The sequence below is a fragment of the Culicoides brevitarsis genome, chromosome 1, assembly GCF_036172545.1.
Source record: "Culicoides brevitarsis isolate CSIRO-B50_1 chromosome 1, AGI_CSIRO_Cbre_v1, whole genome shotgun sequence".
NCBI lineage: Eukaryota > Metazoa > Arthropoda > Insecta > Diptera > Ceratopogonidae > Culicoides > Culicoides brevitarsis.
In genome coordinates, this window is record NC_087085.1 from 28,765,521 (window position 1) to 28,781,214 (window position 15,694).

Consider the following 15,694-nt stretch of genomic DNA (forward strand, 5'->3'; position numbering starts at 1 on the left):
GCCACAATGTGTTTTAATGTGCAATCTTTTCAACTATTAACTTATCATGATTTCTGTTTCACCATGGCAATTACTTTACTTTTGTATCGTGTTTCATTTGCTTTTTCGTAAACTGTCATGACATTACAGGAAGCCACAGGCAATTTGACTGATTGTGAAGAAATAAGAGAAATTTATAAATTGGAAGTAAAAAAGAACTTCGCTTGTTGGAGTTCGAGGAATTTTTTCTCACACAAGAAAACAATTAAAAACACCTTTTTAATTCCTCACTTAAGAGAAATTTACATTGTAATTTTTTATACGAAATTTTTAACACTTACGGCTTTTTAACGAGAATTAAAATCCTTAAAGGAGGCTTTCGCAGTTTCAAAGTTCTATAGAAGTAATTTCTTAAAACTTTTAGCTTCCATTAAAAGGAATTTCAAATCACGCCCATTGGAAAGTTTAGGTCTCAGGATCAAAAATAAAAGCAATCCAAGGTGCTTTTCAAATCTTGTTAGATAGAGAAATACTTGTCAAGCAGTTTCCTCTATAAAACATCAAACACTTGACTTTTGTCTAAGACACAAAAAAATAGTCAAAGCAGCAAAACTTTATGTGAAAAACATGTATAATAAAAATATATGACATTACCATTATCTCATGATTTTATTGCTGCAATAATCATTTCTCTGCTTCTTCTGTTTGTGTCAAAAAAGTTGTCGACGCGCAATAAAAGCATAGAAGGCACCTGCTGCTACTGTTCTGCTTTTCCTACTGCTGCTGTTGCTTATCTACGATTATTTCACTGCAACATCGTCTTCTGTTATTTCCACAACATTCGTGAAAAAAGTGAAAATAACTTTAAACGATCGACAGTGGATTTGGCTAAATTAAATTTATGGTAACGCGATTTTTTTTCTTTTATGATAAAATTTTGCTGGGAGCTAAAATGACTTCATCAATATATTATTTCATTTCTTTCCTTCTGGAATTTTTTCTTCACACTTTTATTGATTCCAAGTAAAATTTCAAAAAAAATCAATTAAAAAAATTATCATCATCATTACTTGTTTTTTTTAAAGTACTATTTTCTAAAAGTCACTTCCGAATTATCTCACTTTTATCACTAGAAGATAAGCTAAAAGATATTTTTAGTATTTTTTTTTTGTAATCTACTGAGATAAAAAATAACTTCTAAACTCAGTTAGTTTTAATTTTTTTGCAAACCAGTAAAGTCGTACAAAAATGGCACCTGTTACAATTTATTGGAGTGAACGATCACCAGTTTCGAGAGTTGTTGTATTTCTAGCTCATTATTTAAAGATTGAAGCTGAGGTAAATTTTTTTCGTTAAATTAAACAAATCTTTGATTTTAATAATAATTTTCAGTACAAAAAACTCGACCTGGAAGCTAAAGACCAACTTCAAGATTGGTTTTTGAAAATTAATCCGCAACACACTGTTCCAGTACTTGTTGATGGGGACCTCATCTTGACCCAATCTCGTGCTATTTTAACTTATTTAGCATCCAAAAACTCGGCAGGATCAGTATTGTATCCATCCTGCCCGAAAAAACGAGCAATAATTGATTGTCGTTTGTATTTTGATGCCACAGTATTGGCAGCGCGATCAAGCTACCTTGGAGTAAGACAAAATTTTCTAAAATTTAAAGCTGTAGTTGTCAAATGTACTTTTAGCGACTCATTCAAGTCAAAGGAGTTCAAGAAGTCACTCCTGAGGATAGACAATTCATTCTCGATGGCTACAACTACTTGAATGACTTTTTAAAAGGCAATAAATGGGTTACCGGTGATCAATTAACTGTAGCTGACTTTGCATTATTTGGATCAGTGTCAATTTTTTATGTGAGTTACTTACAAATATTTTTTTTAGAAAAAAAACTTCTATTATTATTTTTAGTACTTGAAAGGAACATTGGAGCAATACACCGAGATCCAACGTTGGTATAAGCAATTCGAAAGCTTCGAAGGCTACGATAAATTTTTACCTGGAGCTCAAGGACTTGCCCAATACATCAACGCCAAGCTTCCAAATGGTTTTTAAAGTTTAAAAATTTATTTTTTGATTTGATTTAAAGTGCTATCTTATCACTGTTACCTTTTAATATGTCAAGGTCAAATCAAGGTCAATGAACTTTGATGTAATAAAAGTTTAATTCAAGTCTTCAAGAAATTGAAGAAAATTTGTCATCATTAACGCCCTTTTTAAGTTAAATCATCTCGTAACAATCCAAGAAATGTTATTAACTTCCGCTCTAAATCACTTGAAACTACTCCAAAAAATAATTTAATGGCATTAACATTAACATTCCATGTCCCTCATAAATTACCCCTTTTTCCGCATAAAACAAAACGTACGAGATGGTGCTGCTTCTTCTTCTGATGCTGCTGCTGCGATGCAGACATAACCCAAAAGAGATTAACATTACCAACCACAATATAAATTACTTAATCTCCTTATGTGCTTTAAGCTTCACTCCTACGAGCTTTCATAAATTAGGCAACGAGAATTGATTTTTCCATTTCGTGTGATTATGAGACCTTTTTGCGCTCATCTATGGCTCACTACAATTTACTTCATTCTAGTCACATGAATAGTTGAAATGTTTTCAAAGCAAAGCAACACACAAAACAATGATGATTAAATATTTACTCCTTTAATCCTTTAAAATGTTGCCATTCTTCTTCAATGCAGCTCTTCCTCTGCCTATCTTTTTGAACGCTTTAAATAAACAACACGAATTTATTTTATCTTTTCAGCTTTTTGTTGTTTGTGGAGCGTTTTAAAGTGGAGCATCACAAAAATGGATGAAATTACATTCTCACATCTTCCTTGTGAATCGAAAAAAAGGAAAACAAAAAAAAAATACGGAATTTGTTACCATCTTTTTCGGCATACACACACAATTTACTTATCTCCTTAACAAGGCGATATGCGATGTGTGTTGTCTACTAGTTTGTTCCGTATTTTATTGTGTGAAATGAAATAAAAATAAAAAGATATGACAATGAAAATATTTACAAAGTATTTCCTCGTTTGTTGGTTCTCTGTCATTGTGTAAAATTGATATTTCGCAGAGAAAAAGTGCATTTCTAATAAAAAATGTATTCTTTAGTTTTGGTCGTAAAGACTTTTTAAGGACTTTAAAAGAAATTTACAGTTGATGTAAAATAAAAATTATATAAGACCTAATAGACCATCAAAATTGCTGATGAAACAAACAAAAACATTAACATAAACTTTAAGTTATAGAACGATAAGAACAAAATGAAAATAAGCTAGGTTTTAGGAGCTAATCTTCTTATTTTGTAAGCAATTTTCACAATTAAAAGGAAAATGATTTTAAAAATACGAATAAAAACTCAAATAAAAAAAATCATATTCATAAACTTTTAAGAAGGATCAGGTCTTTTATAAAAGGTTTGAAGCTTTTATAAATCATGCGTTCTAAATATGAAGTATAGTATTAAATCTTTTTAAGATTCTTGTTGAATATATTTTCATTTGTTGGTTTGTAGGTGTTTTATATTTTACTTCATAAAATAAAACCACGTGATTTGGACTTCATAATATTTATTTCACGACTTCACTCGGATGAGACTTGGATGACGACTAACTTTCTAATTGCCTTCCTTGCTATCTTCTTATCTTCATTACTTTCTTTACATCTCTACAGTAGGTTTCAATCTCGTTTTATTCAATCTTTGAAGACGATGGGGGATGTTAAAGATGGTTGATAATTACAAAAATATACAAGATGGAGTCTGATTTAATGTAGAAATGATTTTAGAATTTGAATTTGAAGTCACAAAGTTTTTTGTCATTCATGTACCTTAATTTTTAAAATCTTAATTTCAATTATATTCTTAAAAATAATTATCATTAATTCCGAAAATTTATTTGAGGAAATAAAAGAAATACGTCTTATTATGTCTGTTGTTTCTCTCAATGTGAGGAGTTCTCATTTAAATTGTGACTTTTAACATTAACAAAATTCTTCAAATGCTACTAGAGAAAATTTAATTTTTTAAGCGGTTATTTCTTGTTCAATCTTCTTTGGATTTATTTTGCTTAAAATTTAATGAAAACAGATCTGTGTCCGTCGATTAGTGTGATGTTAAAGAGAGTAAGACTACTGTAGGATATTTTACTTAATTTTACCGACTAAGGCAGACTTTGAAGGATATATTACGCGGTACGAAGACCTCTTTTCTAAGTTAGACAATGTAACCTTTTTTAAGGCCTTGAAGTCTTGAAAATAAGATCCTCAAACTTTTACACATATATTATTCGAAGTTTTTATTTTTTGTGAAATTTTCTTTCTTTATTATTTCAAAAACATAAAAATTTAGAATAATCTTCAAGTCATAGTTTGAGGGACTTATTTTTAACACCCTCTATGGCTTTAAAAAAGATTATTCTGTCCCAAATAATACTATGTTTTATATTATCTCGCAGTTTTTTACCTATTTTCAAAATACCATATCTTCACAATACTGCAATTTAACTCAGTAAGCAAGCTTTTCTTCTCACACTGGATTTTAATCTTGCTTTTAAATTTTCTTTTGCTTCGACTCACACCCATATTGTTGTAGTAATTTTGCATCTTCCTTCATCGTCAGAGACTTTACGTATGAAATATTTCCGTAAAAGGAAAAAAATCTGCGAGATTTACGCGTAAATTGAAAGAAATCACTGTTGTGTTAAGCAATGATGAAAATTAAACGAGCTCAGGTTAAAATGATGGAAGTACGATAAAACACGTGTGCTATGTGATAAATGTCGCGAACAGCTTTTATGTATCGTAAATAATTGGATATGTAGATGACGACACCTTTGCTAAGTGGATTACGAACAATTTGATCGACCTTGACTGTGATGGAAAAATCCCGGATTATTTCTTATGTTAAAAAAAAATGTTAATAAAAATTTATTGGCAGATATGAGATTTTTTTTTGTCAAAGGCTTTAAAGGAATTTAGGCTTCTTCGTCATGGCACAATTTATCGGTACAAGCTGCTTTTCCGGCTTTGTTGCAGAAACACCGATTGCATCTGTCACGGAATCGCATGCCTGGCTCGCAGGTGAATCCTTCCACGCTTGTATCGAAATGTGGTAGACTCTTAATGTCATCGGTGTCACGTTTGACTCTCTTATCGACGGGGAATTGGATTGGTTTGTTTGTTGGAGAACTCATGGATTGGTTTGGGGCAACGCCTCCCTTGCCTGGCTCAGCGGGTTTGTTTCCGCAATAGATCAAGGTACATCCAATGTTTCCATTGTTGGTGCAGAAGCAAGTATTGCAACCGTCATCGGACATGAAACGTGATCCAGGAATGCATTTTCTTTCTACAGGAGGAATAACTGTTTGGGTGTTAAAAGTAGGATCGGCAGGCAAGCATTGACGTAAAGTGCAAGCAGCATTAAGACCATCTTTGTCGCAGATGCAAGAATTGCAACCATCAGCATGATCGAATTGATCTCCTGGCTTACAACGGAAGTTAGGAGCGCTGGGATTGTTATCATTTACAGCCACAGTTGGAGCGTTGACAGGCGTAACGCCACGAGTAAGACGTGCACTTTCTTCTGAGCAAACCTTCAAGGTACACATGGCAAGTTTTCCGTTTGGCAAACAGCGACAATCGTTGCATTCATATTTGAAACTTGCATCGGGTTTGCATGAGAATCCTTCGGGTTGGTAGGGATTTCCAGTGAAAAGTGGTTCATCAACTACAACGGCAGGAAGAACTTCTTGAACTGGCATACAAAGCATCAATGTACAAGCAGCAACTTTTCCATTGTCAGCACAGGTGCAAGTGTTACAACCATCGGCATGTTTGAAAACTTCTCCGGGTGTGCATGAAAAATCAGGCGAGGCAGGATCATTCATCACAGGTGATCTCTTGGAAACAACATGAACAGGATTGCAATCGATTTCAGTGCATCCAGCTGTTCGTCCCTCATCATTGCACGTGCATGTGTTACATCCATCAGCGGGATTCGTGAAGGTCGATCCCGGTGTGCAATGGAAATTAGCGGCATACGGATCTCGTTTGACAGGTTCAAGGCACAACTTTAATGTGCAAGCGGCAAATTTTCCATTGGCAGCACAAGTGCAATCATTACAGCCATCGGCATGTTTGAAACTAGTTCCAGGTTCGCATGAAAAATCAGGAGCTCCGGGATTATTTTTGTTCTCAACAGCTCTAACTTGACGAGTAGGACATAATTTCAAAGTACAGCGAGGAAGGCCATCATCGTTGCCTGTAAATAGTAACTTTAAATATTTTTGATTAAAAGTATTTTTTTTATTTCTTACAATGACAAGTATTGCATCCATCCTCGGCTTGGAAACTTGTTCCCGGCGTGCACGATTTTCGTGTAATGGGAGATCTTTTAGTTTTGGGCTGTTCTTCAGTTGCAGGTTTTTCAAACATTTTCATCTCTTCGGCAGATAAACAACGCATCATGGTGCAAGCTTTAAAGCCAGAAGGTGTACAGAAGCAACTATAATGAGAAATTATGAGGAACCTTCAAAGAAAATATTACTTGAGAATCACTTACGAGTTACAATCTTCTTTGAAATTAGTTCCCGGCTCACATTCCATCTTTGGTTTTTCTTCCTCTGCATTATCAGCTGATCGCTTTTGAACGTGACTTTCTGGTGGTAAGACTTCACATTTTTTCTTTGTGCAGTATTTAAAGCCTTGATCACCGCACCAACAACTAATTTGGTTGAAAAAGATTCTTTATTTATAATGCTTTTAATGAAAATTTTTTCTTAAACTTACTCATTGCAACCGTCATTCCATTTGGTTCCCGGCTCACATTCCTTTTCTTCAGCAGATCGTTTAGTTTTTGTTTGTTCCTTTTCTTTAAATAACTCTTTAAAAGCTTGCGTTTCTTCTGCGGTATAACAGCGGATTAATGTACAAGCTTTGAAGCCTTTTTCAGTACAAAAGCAACTGGAAAATTTTATGGAATAAGATTTTTAACTAAAAGGTTAAAAATGCAGAAAAAAACTCACGTGTTACAATCTTCCTTGAAAGTTGTTCCCGGCTCACATTCCTTCGCTGGTTCATCTGCTGATCGTTTTGTCTTTGCTGGTTCAACTTCTGCTTCTTTGGGGTCCAAAACTATGCAAGCTTTCAATGTGCATGCTTTGAAACCATGCTCAGTACAGAAACAACTAAAAGATTAATGAAAGTAAATAAATGGAAGATATACCCAGCGCACAATTTGTATGTATTTCAAGACTTTCATGAACTCATGAAGGATCTCAAAAATGATTCAAATCTCTGATTCAGGGGAAACAAGAAGAAAAAACTTACTCATTACAACCATCATTCCAACTCTTTCCGGGTTCGCACTCCTTTTCAGCCTTAACCTCTTCATCAGCTGATCGTTTTTGTTTATGGGCTTCCATAGGTGTCAAGACAACTTCCTCACATGCCTGTTTTGTGCAATATTTCAATCCTTGGTCGTTGCACCAGCAGCTAATAAATGAATGTTTTTCATGTTTTTCTCTAAATTTACCAAAACTGTCAAAACTTACTCATTGCATCCGTCATTCCATTTCTTTCCCGGCTCACATTCTCTTGCTGAGCGTTTCGCGACAGTCTTTTCTTCTTCTTGTGGAACGGGAGGACACAATTTTCTTGTGCATGCTCTCAATCCCGTTGAAGTACAACGACAATCATTACAATCTTCCTTCCATGAGGTTCCCGGCTCACATTCAGCTTCTCGTTTGCAACTGGTTTAGTTTCTGGCTCTGGAACTTCTTTCGGGCATTCTTTGCGTGTGCAGAACCATCCGACGCCATTTGGAGCACATTTGCCTAAAACCACAAAAAAAAAAAGAATTAGATGAAACTTGACCTTCACATCCGAACCGAACCGAGCTCATGACATACATCGATTACAGTCTTCCATTTTAACCTCATTCGGTACACAAACTTGATTATCACTCGGCGTCACGTTCTCATCGGCCGTTTGTACTTCTGTTTCGACTTTTGTTGGGTGTGCATACAGTGCTGTAACGTAATAAAATAGAAAAAAATGTATAATTTTATTATCAGTAAAACAAAACATTGGTGTGATGTCAGACTTTTTGACGTTCGTCGCTTCATTTGATTAGATTGGACTTTTTTGTCGTTACAGAATGACAAAATTTTTTTGTTCTAAGTGATGAGTTGTGTTAATAAATCAACAGTTTAACAGTAAATAGGTGTTAAATATCAATATTTGTTTAAAATTGAATCATTATTGATACAAGGAATTAACATAATTATGCAAACAAGAAATATTGTTGACAAGATTGTGTAAAGCAACATAATGATTTGACTGATATTGTTTTGAAGGTTAAAAAATATTCTAATGTGTATTGAAGAAATTTACACTTTTGAGACTTTTTGACCTATGTGAGATACAAAGCTCGTTTCAGAACTCAAAGCTAGTTGACTTTTATTTTATTTTTTTAACTAGTTGATTTTTAAATTTTTCTTAAAATTAGGCAAAATTTAAGTTTAAATCAAAAGCTTTTAAAGTTAAAGTTTAATAGAATTATCTTTTATTTAACTTCTAGAAAATGCATTAATTTTCTTTAACTTAGAAAAAATCGATATAAGTACTTTTGGTCGAATTTCACATTTTCTGAATTGCAAAAATGTTTTTTTTTAAATTTGGTCTCAAAAATAATTCAAAATAGCCTTTAAAATTCTTAAGAAAATCCATATTGATATTTTTTGAAAAAAAATTTAAAATTTAAATTCATTTAATTTATATAAAATTTTAATTAAAATAAAAATTAATTTTAAAAAATAAATAAAAAGTTAATATTTATTTAAATTTAATTAATTAATTAAGTTTATTTTTTAAAGAATTATTTCAATTAATTATTTACAAAAAATTAAATAAATAAATAAACCGGCTAAATATTGCTCATTTTACATCATAATAACGAAAATTTGTTGAACTTTCATAATTTTGCCAAATTTTTTTTCTACAATTTTTTGATAATCATAAAAACACGCGCCGGATCTGGTTCAACATCAAATCATAGGGGTCACTTCTGATAACTTTTTATTTCAATTTTTTTTACAAAAATTGATTATTTTTTATGAAATTCGTATTTTTTAATTTTTATTTCGCACTTTCTTACAATTTTTATTAGAAATTAAAAATTCTAATTTTTTAATATTTTTAAAATTTTTAAAAATTTTTTCACAACATTTTTTTACCTTGCACTGTTAAGCCGCACAAAAATGCGACAATTAGGAATTTCATATTTATTTTTTTATTTAAATTATTTTCTATCACTTTTTATTATTCACGATCTATTCATCGCCACGGTCTCTGATCAACTAATTAGCCGAAGCTTCTTTACTCTTACTTAAATGTAGAATGGAACTCATTCACACTCATGTGTGAGAACGCGACATCGTGTCTGTTTTGAATTCACTGTAAACACCGAAAAAAAAATAAATCCCCGCTAGATTATGGAATAATTCGGACTTGACTTGACCGTCGATTTTGGTTTTTTACGAGAGAATTTCTTATCAAATTTCATTGAAAATGTTTTGAAAAGTAAATTCTCGGAAATATTCTCACTTATGATTATAAACTTCAGCAAATAGAACGGTTTACATTTCAATAGATGTCGGGTTTTTCGTACTTCTCGTTGAAATTCCCGGTTACGTGTGTGAGTTCCATTAAAAGTAAACAAAAACAAAGCTTTACATGGCCAACGAAGTTTTATTATTATTTTGCATGCAGCTGGTAATTGTTTATTGATAAGCTGATCAGATGCGCTCTAGCGTAATGGATATTTGTCTATGTGGATGTGAACAAGTGATTACATCAAAATAATGAATGAATGAATCATTTGTTGCAAAAAATTGGAATTTCAGTAAAAAAAAAATAAAAAATTTTTAAAATGTGAAAAATTGTTCAAAACTTAAGAGAATTTTGACCTTTTAAAAAAAACAGAAAATCACATGTTCGTTTAGATATAAATTTTAATCAAAACAAACAAGAATCTTATTTTAGAAATAAAAAAAAACCAGTTTTTTTTTACAAAATTGCTTTATTTATTTTAATGTTCAAAGAATTAATCGAAGAAAATAAAGAAAAAGACATTATCGTAAAATTATATAAAAATACAGGTTTTATTTGCATACAGATTAGAACATGATTTTATCAATCAAATCTTTTAACTCTTAGGTTAAATAATAAAAATCGTCTGCTTAGTTCGGCAAATGACCTCAAATGATCAAAAACTAATTTTTTTTTTAAATCACGTTTGATTAATATTTCAGTCTTTACGCAACCATGGAATTGGCTCCGTAGATCTTTTTACATGATGGTAACCTGAAAAATTTATTCAATGTTAAATTATTAAAAAATCACTTAAAAATTAAAAAAAAAATACCTTCAGTGACTTCAATGTTAGAATCATCAAAATTTTGGTTGAAAAGTTCTTGTTGGAAAATGTTTTTAGTTTCTTCAGCTGACCTTTTCTCAAATAAAATTCCTTTTTTGTTCAAAAAAAAAATATTAGTAAAAAAAATATAAAAAAAAATCGTTAAAAAAAAGTTACCTTGAACTAAACTTAAAATAATACAAAAAAATAAAAGTTTTATTAAAATACAATTCATTTTTAATTTTTTTTTAATGATACTTTATTTAACGAATTCTCAAAATTGAATGAGCTTATAAGAATCTTAAAAGAGAGTTTATACCTCAGTGAATATTATATTTGAAAAAAACGACATAAGGTTAAGGTCATGATATCAGCAATTATAATTGTAAACAAAATTTCAACTTACAAAAATTTTATAAAATTTAGATTGAATTAAATAAACTTTTTTTTTTTTATTTTAAATAAGCCGTTTCAAATTTTTTTCTTTGTCCCCTGTCCCATTTCAACAGCCGAAAATATAATGGAGCAAAATAAAAAAAAAATAAAAATTTTTTTATTTTAAAAAATTAATTTTCAAAAATTTTTGACTAAAAAAATAGAAAAAATTCCAAAGGTTTTATTTTTTTTTTCTAAAAGTACAAATACTTAATTATATTTTCATAAAAAAAAAACTATTTTTTAACTATTTTTTAAAGTAAGATCAAAATATTCTGATCTCAAAATTTACCATAAAAACAACTTAAATATTCATTAATGATCAATCTTGCTGTTTTGATTTTTTTTAAAAAATTTTAAAATTTTTTTATTTTGCCCCCTCCCCCCATTTCGAAAAAAAATTTTTGGGACAAATCATCGAAAAAAATTTGGAACGGCCTAAATTGAGAGAAAAATTTATGAGCTTTATTTAAATAGAAAAAAATTTCAAAAGTTTGATTTTTATTTACATTTTTTATTTTTTATATAAAGGTTTTATTTTTTTTTTCTCAAAGTACAAATTCTCAATTATATTTTCAGAAAAAAACTATTTTTTTCTAATTTTTTAAGTACGATCAAAATATTTAATTAAATTCAAAAATAAAACCTTAAGTAAAAAATTTAATCTTGCTGTTTTGATTTTTTATAAGTCAATAAATTCCGTTAAAATTTAAATTTATTTAACACTAAAAAAAATATTACAATTCTATATCATTAGACATTCTTTTATTAAGGTACAAGATGGATATCCGGGCTTTACACAGACACATCTAAAAAAATAATTAATTTTATTTTTTTTTTTTTTTTTTTGAATCCATTCAGAACTTACACATTGCAATCTACTGCCCATGTAGTATCAATTGTACAATTTTGTGGATTTTTCGGAGGTTCGTCAAGCCTTATTAGATCTACATTTTTGTGAAGTGATTTTGAGCCTGGTCTAAACTTTTGGGGTGCTGTCTTACCGTCTTTCGCACTTGATGACATTGCAAAAATTGCTAAAACGACAACGAGGACGTACCAAAGGAACTTCATGATGACTTGTTTTAAAAGTATTTTACTTCAAGACTTTTGATTGATGACTGTGGTCAAGACAGATTTATTTCGTTTATTTATATCAAATTTAAAATCATTCGATCTGGGTTATTCCAAACCAGTTTGTCAAGTTCTTACTTTTTAATTGGGTTTTACCAAAAATTACCGATAAAAAAATTCTGGTTCAAAAACGTTTATAAAAAACAGGTTTGAGTAAGCCCTTTTACTCAGTTTTGACTTAATTACTCCAAAAATGGCAAATTTACCAAAAAAATAATAAACAAAAAAATAATTTTATAAGCATTTATTTTGAAACTTTGTTTTGTGGCCTATTCTTCGTCTTTACATGTACGGCGAGTGCAAATTGCCATTCCATTTCTACAAACACATCTAAGCATATAATAAAAATTACTATAAACAATTTTGGAAAAATAAAAAAAAAGTTAAAACTTACTCATTGCATTCTACTTTCCAAGTTGTATTATGTTCGCACGGTTGGTCTTCTGGAGGAGGTGCGGAGATTTCTTTATATTCTTCAAATTTGGAATAAAAAAAATCTTAAAAATCTGATGTTTAACTTTTTTTTTATAGTTTTCTTACCTTCTTCCGCTCTTGTTCCCAAGACCAAAACTGCTAAGATAGCAAATGTTAGGTACCAAAAAAGTTTCATGATTATTTTTGAGATGTTTTTTTGAAGAATTTTGATTGTTGACTGTGGTCAGGACGGATTTATTTGGTTTATTTATATGAAATTCAGTTATACATATATTTATGTTAGTTTTTGTTATTGAAAACTGGTTTGTCAAGTTTTTAATTCTGTTTTGTCAAAAATTCTAAATAAATATATTCTGGAGATTTTCCTCTCATAAATAAATTAAAACAGTTAAAAAATTAAATCTTGCTCCGACAACATTGTAAATTGAATTAATTTGTTAGAAGCCACCTCCCTGGCGTTACAGTAGATTATTTAGTCCGTAACAAAAATTGTACAAATATGAATAAATAAAATAAAATAAATAAATTTTAAATAAATAAATAAATTAAGTTTTAATCTGATCACTCCAAAAAAATATGACAGAAAAAAAAATATTTTTATCAAACTTATTTTTATTTATGTTTCAAAAAATTAAAAAGAAAATTAATAAAAGCATCTCTTTTTTGTACAAGCAGCTTTTCCAGAAGGTGTGCAAACGCATCTGTTACATTCACGATAGAATTTTGTTCCTGGCTCGCATTCTTCTGTTGATCGCTTCTTTACAACTTTGTCCTTTTGAAGTTCACTTAAGTCTAAACAAGCCATCAAAGTGCACGCACTTCTGCCGCCTTCATAGCAGGAACATCTAAAATATTTTTTTCATAAAAAAATAATTTAAAACTGAACAAGAGCTTAAACAATTTTTGACTCAAACTACCGTAGTGTAGAAAATTCTTATGGAAAAAAATCCGTTACAAATTCAAGTACCTTGAATTAGCAAAGCAAATTTGAATTGTAGTATATATTTGTTACATAACCCGTTTGTGTACCGAGTCGATGCATTAACAACTTTAAACAAATTAAAAAAATTAATTAACAAAAAAAAATATTTTGAAAAAAAAAATTTGAAAAAGAAACGAAAAAAAATTTGAAAAATTTTTTTTTAAAAACTTTTTGAAAAAAAAAGCTATATAAAAAAATGAAAATTTTGAAAAAAAAATTTTTCGGCTATGAAAACAAGGAATGTCGTTTTTTTTTGCCATTTTTCCCAACTTTGAGGCCTGGGCTCGAGATTTTTTTGTTCAAGCCGGGAAATTTTTTGCCTAAATTCGAATTCTTTGAAAAGTTTACTATCTTTTAGCACCTTACCGCCTTTGATTCTGACAATTTTTCGACGTTTTCTCGATAGGGTATCACGAAATGGGCCTTTTTGTGCACCAAAAACAAAGTAGTATATGGAACATATACTACAAAAAATGCTAGTAATTAATAAAACATCAATTTTGAAGTTAATAGAACAATATTTTTCCATTAATTGATTGATTTTTTTTTAAATATTTAGAAAAAATTTAAACTATTTTTCATAAAATCAAAAAATAAATTAATAAAAACTAATTAAAATTATTCATTCTCAAAAAATTTGTAAAAAATATTGAAAAATTTCGAAATTTCGTTAAAAGTTCAAAAGTTGTACGTAAAAATGTCAATAGAACGAATTTTAAAACCTCGTTAATAGAACGGATTATTTTTTTCCATAAGAATTATCTACATTACGGCAAATTAAAAAAAAACTTAAGAGACTTAAGATTAAAAAGTAAAAAAAAGTTTTGACATAAGCTTAAGTTTTAGGAAATAAATCAAAAATTTTTTGGATCTAAGTTTTTAAAAATATTTATAAAAATTTTTAATTTTTTTCTGAAAATAAGGCAATGAATTCGACTTAAGTTAACTTAACAGAAACATACTTTAGCTTAAGTCACAAATCAAATAGTTTTAACCTTTGACTTAATAAACTTTGAAGCCCTGTTCGATTCATTTGTTCAATTAATACAATTTTCATTTTGACAATGATTTTTCACACTCACGTATTGCATCCATCACTCCAAGTGGTTCCAGCAACACATGTATTCGGCTCCAGCACTCTGTTTTCGGATGCTATCAAGAGATTTCATTAAATGCTAATAAAATATTTCGTAAAAAAAGTACCTTGAACATAAATTTCACAACAAACCAAAATAACGAAAAACAACACCGCAACTCGTTTCATTGCGCGACAATTTCTTATCAGAGATCACAAATGTCAATCAAGAACAAGAACGAAAAATGTTTTTAGATGAGAGTTTTTGCTCAGTGTAGCGCTACCGGTGAACTAAAATCACAAAATAAATCTAAACTTATCTCGACTAGACAGCATTTCGTTATCAACGATGACGTTTATTGCATTTTTATTTCGTTGATTAATGAACCAAATTTATTCATCTTGGGTTTTTACAAGAAAAGACCTTTCCAAGGTTTTGTTTCGGATTTGATTTTAAGTCCACCTTGGGGAAATACAGTGAGTTTTAATTTTGTTTCATCTTCAACAGTGCAGTTTTCGATGGCTTTGCAGTTAACGGACCCGGCTTTCGAGCAAGAACAGTGCAAGCAGTTTAGTGTAAATGCGAAATCGGAATTGCATTTAAGTTGAGTGACGGTTTTTAAGAAAGATTCGTCTCCTTTGGAATACAAGAAAGAATTTTCACAGCCAGTGTGACACACTTTTTCTCCATTTTCATTGCAGAAACATCTGAAAGATAAGAAATTAATTTCATTTTTAGAGGCGAAAAATGTTCATACCCTTTACACTCCACTTGGTAAGACATTTCATTGAAACATTGTCCGCCTTCAGATGCTGTAAAATTTTTTAAGAATTAATTTTTTTAATGAAAATTAAAATTTGAAAGAAAATTACCTGGAATTGCAGCTAAGACTACAAAGGAGAACAAAAATACCAAAAGCTTCATTTTTTCTTAAAACTTTTTCTTTGACTGATGTCTTTTACTTTTTGCAAAGTGCTTTATATTAAGATACAAAAGAATTTTAGCGGAATTCTTTACATTATTAGTGAACTATAAAATTGAGAAATTTTAAATATTTTAGATGACAATTGAACAATATTAAAAGTGAAGGCAAATTTAGAAGAAAACTTTTAAAGTATGTCAAAAAAATTTATTTGAAATCTAGAACAGCTTTTTCTGTTCATTAACCCTAAACTTTTACGACACTTTGTTGATGACATTATTGGCATTTC

At 29.9% G+C, this 15,694-nt stretch overlaps 3 protein-coding genes and 2 long non-coding RNA genes across 6 annotated transcripts; 1 reads left to right on the forward strand and 4 right to left on the reverse strand.

The window, feature by feature from the left end:
- The first annotated feature begins 1,227 nt into the window (after positions 1-1,227).
- On the forward strand, positions 1,228-2,046 carry LOC134837586 (glutathione S-transferase 1-1-like). The gene is made up of 4 exons (XM_063852969.1): positions 1,228-1,317; positions 1,372-1,626; positions 1,680-1,847; positions 1,903-2,046. Exons 1-4 carry the CDS (start codon positions 1,228-1,230, stop codon positions 2,044-2,046), a joined length of 657 nt encoding a protein of 218 aa, XP_063709039.1.
- A 2,874-nt stretch (positions 2,047-4,920) lies between these two features.
- Positions 4,921-9,359, reverse strand: LOC134836714 (kielin/chordin-like protein). The gene is given in 10 exon segments (XM_063851903.1): positions 4,921-6,266; positions 6,322-6,509; positions 6,567-6,728; positions 6,794-6,967; positions 7,030-7,191; positions 7,334-7,498; positions 7,558-7,786; positions 7,789-7,839; positions 7,915-8,034; positions 9,241-9,359. Coding segments are annotated over 10 exon segments (2,583 nt in total). The 5' UTR covers positions 9,287-9,359; the 3' UTR covers positions 4,921-4,980.
- Positions 9,360-10,145: 786 nt separating this feature from the next.
- On the reverse strand, positions 10,146-10,695 carry LOC134827342 (uncharacterized). Its single transcript, XR_010161773.1, has 3 exons — positions 10,599-10,695; positions 10,431-10,532; positions 10,146-10,369 (listed from the first exon to the last, which is right to left on the reverse strand). It is a non-coding gene; the product is annotated as an uncharacterized LOC134827342 (long non-coding RNA).
- A 1,524-nt stretch (positions 10,696-12,219) lies between these two features.
- On the reverse strand, positions 12,220-14,782 carry LOC134836178 (uncharacterized). Of its 2 annotated transcripts, none has more exons than XR_010162262.1 (5): positions 14,611-14,782; positions 14,490-14,559; positions 12,531-13,270; positions 12,385-12,454; positions 12,220-12,320 (listed from the first exon to the last, which is right to left on the reverse strand). It is a non-coding gene; the product is annotated as an uncharacterized LOC134836178 (long non-coding RNA). The 2 variants fall into 2 exon arrangements; XR_010162261.1 differs by having other exon boundaries at positions 12,385-12,463.
- Positions 14,783-14,807: 25 nt separating this feature from the next.
- Positions 14,808-15,441, reverse strand: LOC134836174 (uncharacterized). The gene is made up of 3 exons (XM_063851430.1): positions 15,356-15,441; positions 15,241-15,295; positions 14,808-15,190 (listed from the first exon to the last, which is right to left on the reverse strand). The coding sequence occupies exons 1-3, from the start codon at positions 15,405-15,407 to the stop codon at positions 14,893-14,895; spliced, it is 405 nt and encodes a 134-aa protein (XP_063707500.1). The 5' UTR covers positions 15,408-15,441; the 3' UTR covers positions 14,808-14,892.
- Positions 15,442-15,694: the final 253 nt, after the last annotated feature.

Bases quoted from the DNA above. Each gene is read 5' to 3' on its own strand.
- LOC134837586 (XM_063852969.1), top strand. From the start codon at position 1,228: ATGGCACCTGTTACAATTTATTGGAGTGAACGATCACCAGTTTCGAGA. The intron at 1,627-1,679 runs GTAAGACAAAAT...ATGTACTTTTAG, and splicing joins CGCGATCAAGCTACCTTGGA to CGACTCATTCAAGTCAAAGG. The intron at 1,848-1,902 runs GTGAGTTACTTA...TATTATTTTTAG, and splicing joins GATCAGTGTCAATTTTTTAT to TACTTGAAAGGAACATTGGA.
- LOC134836174 (XM_063851430.1), bottom strand. From the start codon at position 15,407: ATGAAGCTTTTGGTATTTTTGTTCTCCTTTGTAGTCTTAGCTGCAATT. The intron at 15,296-15,355 runs GTAATTTTCTTT...AAAATTTTACAG, and splicing joins AGTCTTAGCTGCAATTCCAG to CATCTGAAGGCGGACAATGT. The intron at 15,191-15,240 runs GTATGAACATTT...CTTATCTTTCAG, and splicing joins TACCAAGTGGAGTGTAAAGG to ATGTTTCTGCAATGAAAATG.